The 19,345-nt window shown below is 34.9% G+C and overlaps 1 protein-coding gene across 1 annotated transcript in view; it reads left to right on the top strand.

The window, feature by feature from the left end:
• COL11A1 (collagen type XI alpha 1 chain) overlaps nucleotides 1-19,345 on the top strand; it is a 214,966-nt gene that overhangs the window by 135,029 nt on the left and 60,592 nt on the right. The window contains exons 38-41 of the mRNA XM_059927069.1: nucleotides 10,521-10,574; nucleotides 13,265-13,372; nucleotides 13,766-13,855; nucleotides 14,113-14,166. Of these exons, the coding sequence (XP_059783052.1) occupies nucleotides 10,521-10,574; nucleotides 13,265-13,372; nucleotides 13,766-13,855; nucleotides 14,113-14,166 (306 nt within the window). The remainder of the gene's footprint in view (nucleotides 1-10,520; nucleotides 10,575-13,264; nucleotides 13,373-13,765; nucleotides 13,856-14,112; nucleotides 14,167-19,345) is intronic.

Raw genomic sequence — 19,345 nt, 5'->3', positions numbered from 1 at the left:
AGTGTAATGACTTCTTAGTTTTAGTCAGATTGTAAGCTTCAAAGTCTTGGATTACAAAAGCAAAATCAAGAATGATTTTAGTGAGACCAAAGAGTAAAATTGTTTGGGTTTCCTCTTGAGAAATCCATCTCCATGATAAGCAAGAAATAAACTCTCTAAAGGATAATCCACATTCAAATTTGCAAATGCATTCTCATTCAAATATTGCAGTCAATCATTTTTAACTAAGTCATGGTATAGCTTCTTGGGAATACCTCTCAAATATTTCCAAAATGTCTTTTGAGGGAGGGGTACCTAGAGAATTATCATTATAAAATCCCTTTTGACTTTAATTTAATCAAGAGCTTCTGCTTCTATCCAAAGTAACCATATTATATATAACATTTAAAGTTAAAGTGGAAAACTAGCACATTAACTAATGTTTCTAGGATGGATATTCTCATCTAGTAGTTTCTTGTACACAACAACTAGAATTATGTCTGGAAAATTGTATTCCTGATTTCAAATCCACTTTAAGAACAATAGTGAGTCACCTTATCACCAGGAACCTTTCTTTCTCACCTTGTTCTGTGTTGACTGTGATTCAAAAGATTGTCTTGTCCAAGAGTCAGAATCTAGGGCATCTATATTTTGATATATATGTTTCCTTTTTTTAAAGAAGAAAGTATTTTATTATATTTGAGATTTGTCCCCATTCAGAAATCCTTGAATTGAAGGTTCATTCTGACATCTTACAATTTAAAGCTTTTTAAGACCACTAGGAATAATTAGAGATAGTCTTTATTATACTGAAACAACGCACGTTTGTCTCAGAAACACAGTGCCAAATCATGCTTTGACTGTAGAGGTGATCAGAATAGGAATTCCATTTTTATTACTCATGTATCAAATTAACTTCTGTTTTTTGGGATTTTGAAAAACATAATTTAACTTATTATCCTAAAATTAAATGACAAGGAAAGTCTTATTACATGACAGTATTAGAATAATCACACTCCATTCTGATCTATAAAAGTTTTCTTGTACATAGTTCATTTGTAAGATCCTCAGTGTCAGATTTATTAGATACTTGCGAAACTCTGAATGTTTTGAATGAGCAGGCGTATGGTCAATGCTGTTTTCCAGCTCCTTCCAAATCTGTTTCTCACTCAGAGGTACTAGCACCCTCTTAGAACATATGAGTACAAGTCTGGGTGGCAAATTTTTCACAGAATTTCCTCAGTTAAGCATTTATTTTTAATCAGTTAATTTTCATAATTAATTATTATTGTGATCAATTTCATGTGCTATTCTTGCTCTCACAGTTACTAAGGAAAAAACTTTATAAGACTAATTTTTTAAAGTCCTGATTGCACTTACATCTTTATGTCAAACTCTGTGATTAGAAATTGGGCCAAAGGCGATCCAGACAGAGGGAACAGATTATACAAACATGTGGTGCATGGCTGTTTAGGGAAAGTTGAGATTGTGTAGACTTGGTAATGGGTATTTCATGACATATGCTTAGCAATGAGTTGAATAGATTTGCTTTTGTGGCGTGATAACAAGTGGACAGGTGAGTGAACCTGACTTGAAAAACTGTAGTGGTCAAGAAAAGTGGCAAGTATAGTTCAAATAAGACAGGTCTACTCAACAAGAGAGAGGAAGCTGGATTTGCGAGTTTCTGAGATGACATGGTAGGATTAAATGACTGAGCTTGAGGACCTGAGGAAAGTCTGGGATCTGAAGTCACTTTGTTAATAAAGGGAGAGAACAGAGGTGGAAAATCAAAGGAGAGGATTCACTTAGTGTGAACAATTTTGAGAATGTTAAGCTGAGGAAAAAGCATAAGAAGACATTGATAACAATTGTGATCATGGAAGTTATTGAGATCATCTAAGGAGTAGCTAGCATGTGGGACTAAATGCTGTAAACAAATGATAAGAGTAACAGCACTAAGAGCTGTTAGCTCTCAGTGAAAAAGAAAAACAAAATATTATGTATATATATGCTTACATATGTGGGTACAAATTTCCACACTACTGAGTTCCTGAAAAGTTAAAATTAAGCAGTCAAGCTAAGTAAATGCTATAATATATTTCCCTTGAATTGATACACTTTGCTGTTGCTGTTGATAACTCAAGTGGAAACCTGATGGTCTTAAGAATTAATGTATTTTTTTAATAGATCTTTATTGGAGTATAATTGATTCACAATACTGTGTTAATTTCTGTTGTACACCAAAGTGAATCACCCATATGCATACATATGTCCCCATATCTCCTCCCTCTTGAGCCTCCCTCCCACCATCCCTATCCCACCCCTCTAGGTCATCACAAAGCACTGAGCTGGTCTCCCTGTGCTATGCTGCTGCTTCCCACATGTCGATGCTACTCTCACTTCGCCCCAGCTTCCCCCTCTCACCCCATGTCCTCAAGTCCAAAAAAAAAAAAAAAAAGAATTAATGTATTTTAAAAATAGGAGAAATTTGTTTTCTTTCCCCATGGCATCAATTAAAATAATTACAAATACAGATTCTTTTCCTTTTTCCTGCTTTTAAGTTTTGTTTTTATAAAAAATGTAATCACAATTATCTGGAAGTTCATGATACAAGTGTGGGGCTAGTTTCTGCTCTTTGCTTTCTAACTTTCTTATTTCCGATCAGATGTTATAATGAATAAAACTTTTGCAAATACTATTTGCTTTAATTCAGTTCTTTGGCAGGTTTTTCTGTCAGTGTTTTGAATCTTTATCCAACTGTTAAGTGTCAATTAACTCATATGAGAAGGAAATTTGCTAATCATAATACAGTCATGCAGAATGAATAACCCAGGAGTCTAGAGAAATATAGATACCAGAATATAAGCCCAAAGGCTTTGTTCAGTGAGTGCATGTGCTCACACCTACTGGATTTTATTCTAATGACTGCATTATATGCAAGGTACATTTGTAAGTATATTCTTTTGGGTTTTAAGAAGGAACACTGATAAAATGTTGAAATAATGACAAAGCATGTAAAGCTTTCTTTTTATAAATTTATTTTTATATCTTTTTAATTTTATGAGATTGTTGGAATGCAGGAAAGAGAAATGTATTAATATCACAGACTGTAGATTTATCTCTGTATAAAGAACCAGTGGACTGTTTCAAAGAATGTCTAAATCCTCATTTATTTCATCCATAAACGTTTCTTTTTTTTTTTTTTTATTTTTATTTTTTTATTTTTTTATTTTTTCACACACACACACACACACTGTATTTTATTTTTACAAGAGATAAATCGACTGACACCAAGCATTGTACATGGATGACCACAACAAAAGCAACAATGATTGCAATTACCAAACATGAAACACACTCATACTATGTCATAGTATTGACATTCAGTCCAGTAATCCTCCACTGTAACAGCTCCTTTACTTTGCAGTGAAAATTGATTTGTATATTCTTTGCCTCTGAGTCCTTGTGGAATTTTTTTTTTTTTTTTTTAAATTCAGACAGAAAGTCACAAAAATTATACTCATCCTCATCAGTTCACTCAATCCCATGTAATTAATTTTTTTTTTTTTCATCTTGATCTTTTGTTAGCACTTTTATGAGTTCATCAGTTTTTCATTAGAGTTCTGAAAATGCTTATTCATTCAGTTCAGCAGTACAGTCCGTTACCAGAAACCTGTACTTGTCAGAGTCTTTTCCATGTATTTCTTGAAGATGAAACCCTTTTATAGGAACATATTTGCAAAATCATCAGAGTACACCCAGAACTGTCTGTAAATGACAAAAGACTTAAAAATGACCATGGTTAAAGATTTGATGACAGTTCATAATAATGCAGTTGACAAGAAAATTAGTTATTTCTGAGATATACATTTTAAAGTAATAAATAGGATTATTACTTATAACATTATACCAGAACATATAAGATTTTTAGAAATTTCATGTAATGTCTGAAACATTTATATTAACATATTTCCATACATATTTCCATACAAGTACAAATATAAGATTTTTAGAAATTTCATGTAATGTCTGAAACATTTATATTAACATATTTCCATACATATTTCCATACAAATACAAATATGATTTTTAGAAATTTCATGTAATGTCTGAAACATTTATATTAACATATTTCCATACATATTTCCATACAAATACAAATATAAGATTTTTAGAAATTTCATGTAATGTCTGAAACATTTATATTAACATGTTTCCATACAAATAACCCAATGAAAGTTTAGTATTAGTTGTTTTGTTTGTTTTTTTATACTGCAGGTTCTTATTAGGCATCAGTTTTATACACATCAGTGTATACATGTCAATCCCAATCGCCCAATTCAGCACACCACCATCCCCACCCCACCGCAGTTTTCCCCCCTTGGTATCCATATGTCCATTCTCTACATCTGTGTCTCAACTTCTGCCCTGCAAACTGGCTCATCTGTACCATTTTTCTAGGTTCCGCATACATGCATTAATATACGATATTTGTTTTTCTCTTTCTGACTTACTTCACTCTGTATGACAGTCTCTAGATCCATCCACGTCTCAACAAATGACTCAATTTCGTTCCTTTTTATGGCTGAGTAATATTCCATTGTATATATGTACCACATCTTCTTTATCCATTTGTCTGTTGATGGGCATTTAGGTTGCTTCCATGACCTGGCTATTGTAAATAGTGCTGCAATGAACATTCGGGTGCATGTGTCTTTTTGAATTACGGTTTTCTCTGGGTATATGCCCAGTAGTGGGATTGCTGGGTCATATGGTAATTCTATTTTTAGTTTTTTAAGGAACCTCCATATTGTTCTCCATAGTGGCTGTATCAATTTACATTCCCACCAACAGTGCAAGAGGGTTCCCTTTTCACCACACCCTCTCCAGCATTTGTTGTTTGTAGATTTTCTGATGATGCCCATTCTAACAGGAGTGAGGTGATACCTCATTGTAGTTTTGATTTGCATTTCTCTAATAATTAGTGATGTTGAGCATCTTTTCATGTGCTTCGTGGCCGTCTGTATGTCTTCTTTGGAGAAATGTCTATTTAGGTCTTCTGCCCATTTTTGGATTGGGGTGTTTGTTTCTTTGATATTGAGCTGAATGAGCTGTTTATATATTTTGGAGATTAATCCTTTGTGCGTTGATTCATTTGCAAATATTTTCTCCCATTCTGAGGGTTGTCTTTTCGTCTTGTTTATGGTTTCCTTTGCTGTGCAAAAGCTTCGAAGTTTCATTAGGTCCCACTTGTTTATTTTTGTTTTTATTTCCATTACTCTAGGAGGTGGATCAAAAAAGATCTTGCTGTGATTTATGTCAAAGAGTGTTCTTCCTATGTTTTCCTCTAAGAGTTTTATAGTGTCCAGTCTTATATTTAGGTCTCTAATCCATTTTGAGTTTATTTTTGTGTATGGTGTTAGGGAGTATTCTAATTTCATTCTTTTACATGTAGCTGTCCAGTTTTCCCAGCACCACTTATTGAAGAGACTGTCTTTTCTCCATTGTATATCTTTGCCTCCTTTGTCATAGATTAGTTGACCATAGGTGCGTGGGTTAATCTCTGGGCTTTCTATCTTGTTCCATTGATCTATGTTTCTGTTTTTGTGCCAGTACCATATTGTCTTGATTACTGTAGCTTTGTAGTATAGTCTGAAGTCAGGGAGTCTGATTCCTCCAGCTCCATTTTTTTGCCTCAAGACTGCTTTGCCTATTCGGGGTCTTTTGTGTCTCCATACAAATTTTAAGATGATTTGTTCTAGCTCCGTAAAAAATGCCATTGGTAATTTGATAGGGATTGCATTGAATCTGTAGATTGCTTTGGGTAGTATACTCATTTTCACAATGTTGATTCTTCCAATCCAAGAACATGGTATATCTCTCCATCTGTTGGTATCATCTTTAATTTCTTTCATCAGTGTCTTATAGTTTTCTGCATACAGGTCTTTTGTCTCCCTAGGTAGGTTTATTCCTAGGTATTTTATTCTTTTTGTTGCAATGGTAAATGGGAGTGTTTCCATAATTTCTCTTTCAGATTTTTCATCATTAGTGTATAGGAATGCAAGAGATTTCTGTGCATTAATTTTGTATCCTGCAACTTTACCATATTCATTAATTAGCTCTAGCAGTTTTCTGGTGGCAGTTTTAGGATTCTCTATGTATAGTATCATGTCATCCGCAAACAGTGACAGTTTTATTTCTTCTTTTCCAATTTGTATTCCTTTTATTTCTTTTTCTTCTCTGATTGCCGTGGCTAGGACTTCCAAAACTATGTTGAATAATAGTGGTGAGAGTGGACATCCTTGTCTCGTTCCTGATCTTAGAGGAAATGCTTTCAGTTTTTCACCATTGAGAATGATGTTTGCTGTGGGTTTGTCATATATGGCCTTTATTATGTTGAGGTAGGTTCCCTCTATGCCCACTTTCTGGAGAGTTTTTATCAGAAATGGGTGTTGAATTTTGTCAAAAGCTTTTTCTGCATCTATTGAGATGATCATATGGTTTTTCTTCTTCAATTTGTTAATATGGTGTATCACATTGATTGATTTGCGTATATTGAAGAATCCTTGCATCCCTGGGATAAATCCCACTTGATCGTGGTGTATGATCCTTTTAATGTGTTGTTGGATTCTGTTTGCTAGTATTTTGTTGAGGATTTTTGCATCTATATTCATCAGTGATATTGGTCTGTAATTTTCTTTTTTTGTAGTGTCTTTGTCTGGTTTTGGTATCAGGGTGATGGTGGCCTCATAGAATGAGTTTGGGAGTGTTCCTTCCTCTGCAATTTTTTGGAAGAGTTTGAGAAGGATGGGTGTTAGCTCTTCTCTAAATGTTTGATAGAATTCACCTGTGAAGCCATCTGGTCCTGGACTTTTGTTTGTTGGAAGATTTTTAATCACAGTTTCAATTTCATTACTTGTGATTGGTCTGTTCATATTTTCTATTTCTTCCTGGTTCAGTCTTGGAAGGTTATACCTTTCTAAGAATTTGTCCATTTCTTCCAGGTTGTCCATTTTATTGGCATAAAGTTGCTTGTAGTAGTCTCTTAGGATGCTTTGTATTTCTGCAGTGTCTGTTGTAACTTCTCCTTTTTCATTTCTGATTTTATTGATTTGAGTCCTCTCCCTCTTTTTCTTGATGAGTCTGGCTAATGGTTTATCAATTTTGTTTATCTTCTCAAAGAACCAACTTTTAGTTTTATTGATCTTTGCTATTGTTTTCTTTGTTTCTATTTCATTTATTTCTGCTCTGATCTTTATGATTTCTTTCCTTCTGCTAACTTTGGGTTTTGTTTGTTCTTCTTTCTCTAGTTTCTTTAAGTGTAAGGTTAGATTGTTTACTTGAGCTTTTTCTTGTTTCTTTAGGTAGGCTTGTATAGCTATAAACTTCCCTCTTAGAACTGCTTTTGCTGCATCCCATAGGTTTTGGGTCGTCGTGTTTTCATTGTCATTTGTCTCTAGGTATTTTTTGATTTCCTCTTTGATTTCTTCAGTGATCTCTTGGTTATTTAGTAACGTATTGTTTAGCCTCCATGTGTTTGTCCTTTTTACGTTTTTTTCCCTGTAATTCATTTCTAATCTCATAGCGTTGTGGTCAGAAAAGATGCTTGATATGATTTCAATTTTCTTAAATTTACTGAGGCTTGATTTGTGACCCAAGATGTGATCTATCTTGGAGAATGTTCCGTGCGCACTTGAGAAGAACGTGTAATCTGCTGTTTTTGGATGGAATGTCCGATATATATCAATTAAATCTATCTGGTCTATTGTGTCATTTAAAGCTTCTGTTTCCTTATTTATTTTCATTTTGGATGATCTGTCCATTGGTGTAAGTGAGGTGTTAAAGTCCCCCACTATTATTGTGTTACTGTCGATTTCCTCTTTTATAGCTGTTAGCAGTTGCCTTATGTATTGAGGTGCTCCTATGTTGGGTGCATATATATTTATAATTGTTATATCTTCTTCTTGGATTGATCCCTGGATCATTATGTAGTGTCCTTCCTTGTCTCTTGTAACATTCTTTAATTTAAAGTCTATTTTATCTGATATGAGTATAGCTACTCCAGCTTTCTTTTGATTTCCATTTGCATGGAATATCTTTTTCCATCCCATCACTTTCAGTCTGTATGTGTCCCTAGGTCTAAAGTGGGTCTCTTGTAGACAGCATATATATGGGTCTTGTTTTTGTATCCATTCAGCCAGTCTATGTCTTTTGGTTGGGGCATTTAATCCATTCACGTTTAAGGTAATTATCGATATGTATGTTCCTATGACCATTTTCTTAATTGTTTTGGGTTTGTTTTTGTAGGTCCTTTTCTCCTCTTGTGTTTCGCACTTAGAGAAGTTCCTTTAGCATTTGTTGTAGAGCTGGTTTGGTGGTGCTGAATTCTCTTAGCTTTTGCTTGTCTGTAAAGCTTTTGATTTCTCCATCAAATCTAAATGAGATCCTTGCCGGGTAGAGTAATCTTGGTTGTAGGTTCTTCCCTTTCATCACTTTAAGTATATCATGCCACTCCCTTCTGGCTTGCAGAGTTTCTGCTGAGAAATCAGCTGTTAACCTTATGGGAGTTCCCTTGTATGTTATTTGTCGTTTTTCCCTTGCTGCTTTCAATAATTTTTCTTTGTCTTTAATTTTTGCCACTTTGATTACTATGTGTCTCGGCGTGTTTCTCCTTGGGTTTATCCTGTATGGGACTCTCTGCGCTTCCTGGACTTGGGTGGCTATTTCCTTTCCCATGTTAGGGAAGTTTTCGACTATAATCTCTTCAAATATTTTCTCTGGTCCTTTCTCTCTCTCTTCTCCTTCTGGGACCCCTATAATGCGAATGTTGTTGCGTTTAATGTTATCCCAGAGGTCTCTTAGGCTGTCTTCATTTCTTTTCATTCTTTTTTCTTTAGTCTGTTCCGCAGCAGTGAATTCCATCATTCTGTCTTCCAGGTCACTTATCCGTTCTTCTGCCTCAGTTATTCTGCTATTGATTCCTTCTAGTGTAGTTTTCATTTCAGTTATTGTATTGGTCATCTCTGTTTGTTTGTTCTTTAATTCTTCTAGGTCTTTGTTAATCATTTCTTGCATCTTCTCAATCTTTGCCTCCATTCTTATTCCAAGGTCCTGGATCATCTTCACTATCATTATTCTGAATTCTTTTTCTGGAAGGTTGCCTATCTCCACTTCATTTAGTTGTTTTTCTGGGGTTTTTTCTTGTTCCTTCATCTGGTACATAGCCCTCTGCCTTTTCATCTTCTCTATCTTTCTGTAACTGTGGTTTTTGGTCCACAGGCTGCAGGATTATAGTTTTTCTTGCTTCTGTTGTCTGCCCTCTGGTGGTTGAGGCTATCTAAGAGGCTTGATGGGAGGCTCTGGTGGTGGGTAGAGCTGACTGTTGCTGTGGCGGTCAGAGCTCAGTAAAACCTTAATCCACTTGACTGTTGATGGGTGGGGCTGGGTTCCCTCCCTGTTGCTGTGGCGGTCAGAGCTCAGTAAAACCTTAATCCACTTGACTGTTGATGGGTGGGGCTGGGTTCCCTCCCTGTTGGCTGTTTTGCCTGAGGCAACCCAACACTGGAGCCTACCCGTGCTCTTTGGTGGGGTTAATGGCAGACTCTGGGAGGGCTCACGCCAAGGAGAACTTCCCAGAACCTCTGCTGCCAGTGTCCTTATCCCCATGGTGAAACAGAGCCACCACTCGCCTCTGCAGGAGACCCCCCAACACCAGCAGGTAGGTCTGGTTCAGTCTCCCCCAGGCTCACTGCTCCTTCCCCTGGGTCCTGATGCACACATTACTTTGTGTGTGCCCTCCAAGAGTGGGGTCTCTGTTTCCCCCAGTCCCGTCAAAGTCCTGCAATCCAATTCCCACTAGGCTTCAAAGTCTGATTCTCTAGGAATTCCTCCTCCCGTTGCCTGACCCCCAGGTTGGGAAGCCTGACGTGGGGCTCAGAACCTTTACTCCAGTGGGTGGACTTCTGTGGTATAAGTGTTCGCCAGTCTGTGAGTCACCCACCCAGCAGTTACGGGGTTTGATTTTACTCTGCTTGCGCCCCTCCTACCGTCTCACTGTGGCTTCTCCTCTGTCCTTGGACGTGGGGTATCCTCCTTGGTGAAGTCCAGGGTCTTCCTGTCAATGATGGTCCAGCAGTCAGTTGTGATTCTGGTGCTCTCGCAAGAGGGAGTGACAGCACGTCCTTCTACTCCGCCATCTTGGTTAATCTCCCATAAACGTTTCTTGATTAAAATTTCTATGTTGTCTGACACAGTGAAAGAGGGCTAAGAACACATTTTTGCTCCAGCTTCATTTCATTTTCTTGTTTTCTTTTTTAAGCTTATTGAAAGTAATCATAGGACTACAGTGTACAATAGTAAAGATGTTAAATTTTAAATATAAAAAGAACTGGAATGTAATAATTCATAGGCATTTAAAAATAAGTATTTTTAGCCAAAAGGTGACTTTCTTTTAATGTGAATTATTCAACTATCTCAGAGAATTTTAATTTATGCTTCGTGTCCTGGATAGCTTTTATAGATTTTTTTTTTTTTAACCTTAGGGGTTTCAAGGCAAGACCGGCCCTCCTGGGCCAGGGGGTGTTGTTGGACCACAGGTACGTTCCATTTACTTTATTTTCCTAACAAGATTTATTTTCTTGTTTATATTTTCACCTTTGCTAAGTTGTGTAAAATTTGCTCATTTTATTGTGAAAAGTTTTTAATTGAAATTTATGTATTTTTATACTTTGGATGGCATTTAAATATATAATTTGCCTACATCAAATGAACTTCAGCAAACCATCAGTTAGCTAAAGCGATTTTTCAATTGCCTGAATGAATAAAAGAAAAAAATAAAATAAATGACAATAAGTCAGAAAGTTCACAATGAAGGTGACATGAAAGCCTGGTCATGGCATCATCTGCTAAAAACACCACATAATTTTTAAATAGATTGGCCATCATCTTTTTCGGGGATTTCAAATTATAAAATGACTTTAGTTTTCTGAGTAAAAATTAGATTTAGAGGTATAATATATTAGAAATATAAAGCTTCTAACACAATTCTTCTAAAATGTTAATATTTGCATTATATTACATGTTTCTTAAAATTTTTGTCTTCATAACAATGATTTCCATCAGTGATAAAATATTAGTGTGTAATCTTTGAGTATATAGAAATAATGGCAAAGACAAGTAGCTTTTTCAAGGGAGGTGGCAGAAAGAATCTCAAAAATTGATGCAGTATCCTGAATTATAGTATTAACTACTTATAGAAAATAATTCACGGGGATAGAAAACAATGTTTTTATTCTGGTGTAGCGTATTGAATGGACAAGACACATCTAGTTTACTCAGCTGGAATTTTACCCCTGCTAATAACAAATTATAGCAAAAGAGCAGTTGATTGAGTGTTTTAATTATTTAATTGCTTTAAGTAGTCTTTTCTCAGCCTACAATTAGTTCTTAATACTTTGTAACTCAAACACACATCACACACACACAGAGAAACAAAAACTGCGTCTTCTTTCTAGGAATACGTGTGATAGAAGCAAAAACGAAGAATTCTTGGATTGGTTGATCCCTTTTATTTCAGAGATCACTTTGAAGCCAAGGGAATTTCTGTTTGCTACTTTATAAAGAAGAAAACAGTGTGCATGATGCTCTTTTTGCAGACCTCTGTGTGTGTGCTGAGCCTTCCTTTTGACTGCTTATCAGTTTTAATTTTTTAAAAACCCTCTAAATAATTGTTCTCTTCTTTATTCCAAATAACTTCACAACAATTTTCTGTGGAAAAATCTAACTGAAAGAATGATTCCTATTATGTTATTCATCTATGAACAGAAATAGAATTAAGGCCCCAACTAGAATGTAAACATATTGGGGCTTAACTGAACATTTCAGGTTCTCACAATTTTGAAAATTCATCTCTGCCTAATGCAGACATCTGGTTTCTGAACCCCGTGTTCTTTTTTGTCTCCCTACTTTAAGGCATAAAAATAACAGGTGTGTTATTGAATATGCATCTTCATTGGATTATTTTTCTTTATTGGTCCTTTTAAGAAAGAAAATTCTATAGCCTATTTCAAATGTAACCATATTTTCATGTTAGGACAAAGGAAGTGATTTAATAGGAGCAATATTGATTGCAATGCTTGATACTCCTTTTTTTGTGAGGTCATGTGAATCACCACTCATTTTTGTCTCAGTGGTGATAGCCATTAAATTAGGATCAGTTCTACATTCCTTACTATTGAAATTCTGATCAGATGTTTAAGGAAAAATTCCTTTGGGGAGAAATGTTTATGCATTAATGATAAGTTGGGGACCTTCAGCAATACATAGTTAAAGGAATTTAAACCTAGAAATGTACACTCAAATTCAGGATAGATGTTTTTTTTTTTATCCAAGACCAAAAAAGTAAGAATCTGTTGCATTTTTAGAAAAGTAACAGAGAATGATATTCCATAAGCAACTTCAGTAACACATTCCACTGTTTAACAATCTTAGCATTTGGAAACTTTCCCTTTATATATCTTTAACTTAAATCCTTCATTTTGCTTTTTTCTAAGTGGTGATAGAGAGCAACTGGTCACCATTCTCTATTTACACTTGAAATAGCACCACAAACCAGCACCACTCAGGGGACACATAAGTGACCTACCATTTTTCACTTTGGCATTTGCAGCAGTTTAAGGCAGTGGGCTATTTGTTATAGTCTTTGGCCGAAAGGAACTGCCAACCCAAACTCATGATCTTCAGGGTCCCCCTGCCACATTGTCTAGACTTTGTCAAATGAATGTAGATTAACAATTGGAAGGTCTGCAATCATGGAAATTCCAAGGAGAACCACTTTGGTTGTTTGGGTTCCAGGGGACATGAGCTTATTATCAAGCAGTGATTCATTGAGTAGTTACCAATGTGGTACCAGGGCCTCTTTTACTCCTAAACTCATTTGACACCTAATATAAAAAGAGGGAAGGGTATGAAATTATAGTGAAAAAATAGTTTTTAACAATACTTGGCCTCACTCTGAAACAATCTGGGATTAAATAAAGAAAACAGCTCTTTGAATTTCTCTATATATTTCCCTTATACACTCAGATTTTAATAAAGATTACACATAATCTTCCAGACTTCTACCAGGTAGTTTACTTTCAGTGCTTTATATGCAGTTTTGTAGGACATCATGAAAATAATTGAAAATGATAAACCTTTGTGAAAGGGAGTGATATTTGTTTTGGGTTTGTGTTATCTTTGCCAAAAATAAAAGAGCAATCTAATGAAGATTGTTTATCCAATTTAGGGACCAACTGGTGAGACTGGTCCCATAGGTGAACGTGGACATCCTGGTCCTCCTGGCCCTCCTGGGGAGCAAGGTCTTCCCGGTGCTGCAGGAAAAGAAGGTGCCAAGGTACACCACGCTCAAGGAATTTTCTTGGCTGAAAATATCCATTTACTTTTTACTGTAACTTCTCATTACTTGTCCATAGATTCTCTAAATGTTGGTGTAGTATTTAAATGAATGTCAGAAAGATATGTCAGTAACATATTCAGTTTATTGTATCTCAAAGCATGACTGAACAATATATAAGAACAGTTTGTTCTATTGACCATAAAACCATCCATTTATATACACTCAACTGTGGATAGTAGTTCATTTTAATGTATAGGACATTCCACTCAATACTCTCATCATTAAATGGTATTCAGGCTCTACTCACAGTAGTTTAGAGGTAATTACAATTTTGTTTCTGGAAACATGTAGAGTTTACTCTCTATGATGGATGTATATTATATTCTTTAGGGTGACCCAGGTCCTCAAGGTGTCTCAGGGAAAGACGGACCAGCAGGACTACGTGGTTTCCCAGGTGAAAGAGGACTTTCTGGAGCTCAGGTATAATTAACATATTAATAAAATATGTGAATAAAATTGCTTATTAGAAGCATTGTTTTAGGTCTCAACTAAATAAAGATTCATGAGTAATTAAAGGGAAATATGTAAGCATATGCATTGGTTGTGATAATACGTATAGCAATATACATTAGTGTCTGGAAACACTTCCTAATATTCTCATTTTATCAGTCATGCATCTCCTCCTATTTATATTCAATTCACATCAATTCATTTTCTTTGCTTTTCACTTTTCCCAGGGTGCACCTGGACTGAAAGGAGGAGAAGGTCCCCAGGGCCCACCAGGTCCAGTTGTAAGTATGATTATAATAAATAGCCATGCTATCCATGATTGCAAATTACAGCTCTTCTTTCATTACTCTCATGCTGTGATCCCACAGTGTGTGGAAGAGAAAATAAACACATGTCAATCAAATCAGTCAATGCCTGGTTTCTACCAGTTGCATGCTCTAATGAGTGCAGAAACAAAAGAGTTTAGATGACTGAAAATATTTATTTTACCACTGCTGTCAGGAGGTAAAAGGAGCTATCTTGCTTCTTACAGTACCTGAGGAAATAAATCGTGATTTGTCTGATTCTGAGTACTTGATGAGACTTGAATTTTATCAATGCTCATTAAAAAAATCCCGTAAGTGTGAAAGGCATATATCCATTTTGTATATTATCTAGATTGCTTTATTTAGTCAATGTAACCTTATGAAATAATCGGCAAATGGGTAAATATCAGATTTTTATTTTCTTGTGATACATACAACCCCCCAGAAAGCATTAGAATACAGCCTTCATTTTTTTCCCTTAATTTACCTTCATTCTTAGCTGTACTGTGTGAGGTTACCAATAAGAGCCAAACTACCAATTTTAGCGGTTTCTTCTCATTCTCCATTTTATTTCACCAATCTAAAAAGCTGAAAGTTGCCTTAACCTGCATCTCAACTTCTTTATATAAAATATTGAAGTCATACTAGTTGTACCGCCAAAATATTTCTTTAATTTGTCCCCTTTTCTTCATTTCCACTACCACCATATTTGTTCAGACTCTTTCCTTTTTCTCTTTGCTTAATAGTGTCTTATCTCCTTGACTCTCTTTCTTACCCTCTTCTGTTAGTTTTGCCCACTGATTGTAGAATTATAGCTTAATACACAACCTTAACTCTTCCATTCCTCTGCTTATACATATCTCATGGTTCCACGCTGTCTTTGGAAACCAAACTCCTTATAAGTTTCTTCAAAATTTGATCCCAATCACTATAGTCTATTTTATTTTTCTTAAGGCCTACATTCTAATTCTACCCAACTTAATGCACTGAATTTCTTGCTTATCATACTGCCACAATCTTTATACTTTGCAGAGAATATACTTTATACTTTTCTTCTTCTTCCAGGAAACCGCATTTTTCCTTTCTCTATTTGAAAAAAATCCTACTCATCCATAGAGATCAAGCTTAAATGTTAAAATCTCTATAAGGTCATCTTTGGACAATTTGCTTCCATTTCATATATTAGTGAAATTTCTCCGCTCTTTGTGCTCTTTGTTATGATTTGCATTTTAGAAATTGCATTGGAATATATTTGGTTGTCTCTTTCATTAGACTGTGAGTTCCTTATGTTACTTTGGTTACATTCACAGCACAGTGCTGTCAATATAATCATTCCATATCTACCTATTTAAATTTATCATACATCCTGATATTGGGGTAAAGTGTATATAGCATAAATAATACTGAGAACATAGCAATATAATCTTTGGCAGATTGATTAACATTATATTTAATCTGTAGATCATACAAATGTCATTACAATTATTATGGTGGGTATGGATATCTGATAAGGATTTTTTTAAAAAGAAAAATAAGAATTTTCAATAACTATATTTGATATTCATAAAATTATATAGAACATTTTAAGATATCCAGATAAGTTAGTGGTGGTAGCACGAGTAGGAAAAATAGTTGAATAAGACAGAAGTGCTGATTTGAGCATAGATAGAATCTTCAAAATTTTCAGTGCAATGCAATCTATTTATCCAGAACTTCAGGTTCTAAAGTGAATTTTATTTTGGAATATGGATGCATTTTTTAAGATCAATGGTTATTACATCTGTGAAACCTGAATCATGAGCACATTTAAATTGTTTAAAGTTATTTTTTAGGAGTCAAGCAAACAATGTTATCTGAGGTCTTTGGACAGTTGAAATCAGTATATTTGTAGGGTACATAATATGCCCAGGAGATATATACTTTAATAGAATATTAGTCAACAATTATCCGGTTACATGTGAAAGAACATAGTAAATTTGATCAAAAAGATCTAATATTTATTCATTTAGCATCAAGAACTGTTTATTTGGCAATTACTACTTACTTCCCTGTATACAATTAAGCTCCACAGAAGATATACCTCTAAAAGACTTAAAATAAGGGAAACAATTTTGAAAAGAAACACGCCAAAGACGAAATAGCACTATAAGACAGTCAGTGATTAAATGCCTAATGATATACAAACAACAAATATTAATTATTCAAGGGCAGGGGAAGAGAAGAGAAATCAGTAAAAGGGTCATGCAGGAGGTGGCCCTTGAACTTGGCTTCAAAGAGTATAGAGGATTACAAAATTATTAAGATCTAGAGAATGATACTAGGAAAGAGATAAGGTGTTTAGGGAACATCTGGTCTTACCAAAGTGCGGCACCTTGGGAGAGGGACTAAAGTGTGATGAATTCTTGCTAGGATCCAGGTACTCTGCTATGTATTTACATAATATAATGCTAAAGCAGAAATATAATATGCCATATGATTATTGAAGCTCTAAAATGCCAAGTTGAAGTAATTTGCAGATTTGAAGTTTTTGGAGTAAATGGAGTAAAAAAAAATTAAAGTTTTTGGAACAAACAAATTTAATAAAGTTTTAGGGAAAAAGTTATCATTAGTGTGTAATATATAGCAGAGATGGGAGAGACTCACTGAGCATAAAAGTTCAGTGATCAATGTCACAATATGAGTGAGCCAATGATAGTGCAATGGGAAGTCAAAGGCCAGTGCAGATGGAGCAAACACTAGGAAGGCAGGGTAGTAGGATTTATTACTAAGATTGGATATGGGCAGTGAGGAAAGATGAAAACTGAATGATGACTTCAAGCTTGTGTCCTTGGGGGAATGACAATTTAGTGATGCCTGGTCAGTTTTACCTGGTCAGGAACAACGACAAACACAAAACACTCTCACACGAAAGCTCAAAGCCTCTTAGTAGTCACAAAAGATTTTAAAAGGCTTTTATACTTTGCTAATAGAAATGCTCCACAGATGCTGACTGTGAGTTTATTTATTTGGAATTAGAATCTATTCTTACAATAAATTAACATACCCAATTCAGTAGGCATCAACCAATTAAAATTCTTCCTCAAAGTTGTTGGAAAAGGAACCACTAAAAGGAACGACATCATCCACATTTATTAGTTCTTTATGCTATTACTGTAATTGCTGTAAAATATAATAAAGAGGTTCATGATGATGACTCCTGCTCCATAACAAGTGCTAAACAAGCCTCAGTTTACTCCAGTTAAAGCAATTGCATGCATGTGAAATTTGATTTTGAAACTTTTTAATTCCAAATTACCAAGATTAAAACAAAAGTTGTTGATTTTCTAGATGTAAACTATAATTTATTCAGAAAATTTGTTCATGTTAATTCTCATTTTTTGAGGTTAAAGACTTAGGGGGATTATCTTGCAATTGATAGTAAAAACAAAGAATAAGGAGTGCTGACTTCTTTGGCAAGAAAGATAACATGTTCTATTTTGCAATGTTGATCAAAGACGTGACATCGAAATATCAGAGGAAAATATCTGGTCAGTTGGTGAGAGACAATGAAATTGTAATGCATAGGGATAAAGGTGTAAGAGTATCCTGTAGAACTCCTGAGTTTGTATCAATCTCGTATTAACTTTACCTTAGGGATATTGACCAAGTGTTGGTAAGTGCAGGACTAAAATGCACAAGAACAGAGAGGGATAGAGATTCAGCACTTATGCATACTAAGGAAAAAATATTAAAGTGATGAGTTCTCTAAGGAAAAAATGTAAAGAAAGATGCGGATGGTAAAGGAAGTAGAAAAGGGAAAGGAAATTATTAAGAGTATTTATTCTTTCAACTCATGCTAAGAACTTTATAATTGTTATCTTATTTGATTCTTGCAACCTGGCCCAGTAGATATTATCTTTCCATTTTTAAAGGCAAGGGATCTGAGACTTAGAGAAGGTAAACAACTTGCCCAAGTTCATAGTCCTTTGAAAACGAAACACCACAGCACATTACATAGACCCATTTCCAGACATGTGTATCTCTTACTCTGTAAACATTGGACTAACATTCTCTCTCTCTCCCTCTCTCTCTGTCTCTCTCAGTTGCAGTTTTCCAAGTCCTCTTCATCCTTCTCTATTTTGGTAAAAAATTTGTCAAAAGGAAGAGTTAGAGGAGCTAATATTACAGCTAACTAGGCTTTAATATTCCTATATGTGCTCTTTATAATCATTCTTAACTTGAATGAATCAAAGATTAAACTGCTTAAACGGATGTACAAGTTGAACCCTTAATGACCATAAATATTTTCCAGTATATTATTGAATCCTTAACTTTTTTCCTTAGAATACCATTCTTAAGGAGAGTAGTTGTGCTGTCTTTCTGGAATACTAGAGAAATAATAAATTCCCTCATTGCATAGGACGTCAATGAACTAAATCTAAAAGCAGGGTTTTTATCAACAGTTCTTGCTCACAGTGAGATTTGTAAAGTGTGTACATGTCACAGTTATGCATGTCAAACACTATACCCTTTCAATATATTCTGGCCCATACAGAGCAAAATATATTTAATAGTCATCCACCTATACCTGTGTGCATGTATTCATTTATAAATATATTTAACATCTATTCTTTTTATTCATAATCTATTCAGTTGGAAACATAGGCCAGACTGTTTGTATCACGTTGTTATGACAGCGTATAGAAGTGGGTTTATTGAACTCTGATATGTCTAGCTATGATGCCATTGGCTTGTATTTAGAGAAACTATAACGTGTAGAGTTGTATCAACCAAAAGTATCTATTTGAGGATATGGGAGATTTGTATGCAAGGCTCCTATTATGAGTATCCTCAGAAGAAATCTCTTACTAATAATAGCATTAGAAATGTTTCTAGTTTCTTGAGCAGTTAGCTGGGTTTCTTTTTTCTTTTAACTGTTACGAAAATTAAATTTCTCTTTTTGTTATGGCTTACGGACATAATGGAGTCAAATTTGGGACACAGTAGAAAAGATAACTCCTTGCTTTATGACCGTTTTTGTAACTTTTTGCGTTCAACTCTATACAAAAAGTACATATAATGTACTTTAATATTATCTGCTTTATTTTATTAGAGTTACTTTTTAAAAATGCTGTACAAGACCCATTGCACTGACTTCATAAACCATCAATGGATC

Source organism: Balaenoptera ricei, chromosome 1 (genome assembly GCF_028023285.1).
Source record: "Balaenoptera ricei isolate mBalRic1 chromosome 1, mBalRic1.hap2, whole genome shotgun sequence".
Classification (NCBI taxonomy): Eukaryota; Metazoa; Chordata; class Mammalia; order Artiodactyla; family Balaenopteridae; genus Balaenoptera; species Balaenoptera ricei.
The sequence above is the reverse complement of the archived record's forward strand: the minus strand, read 5'-3'. Positions and strand labels throughout refer to the sequence as shown.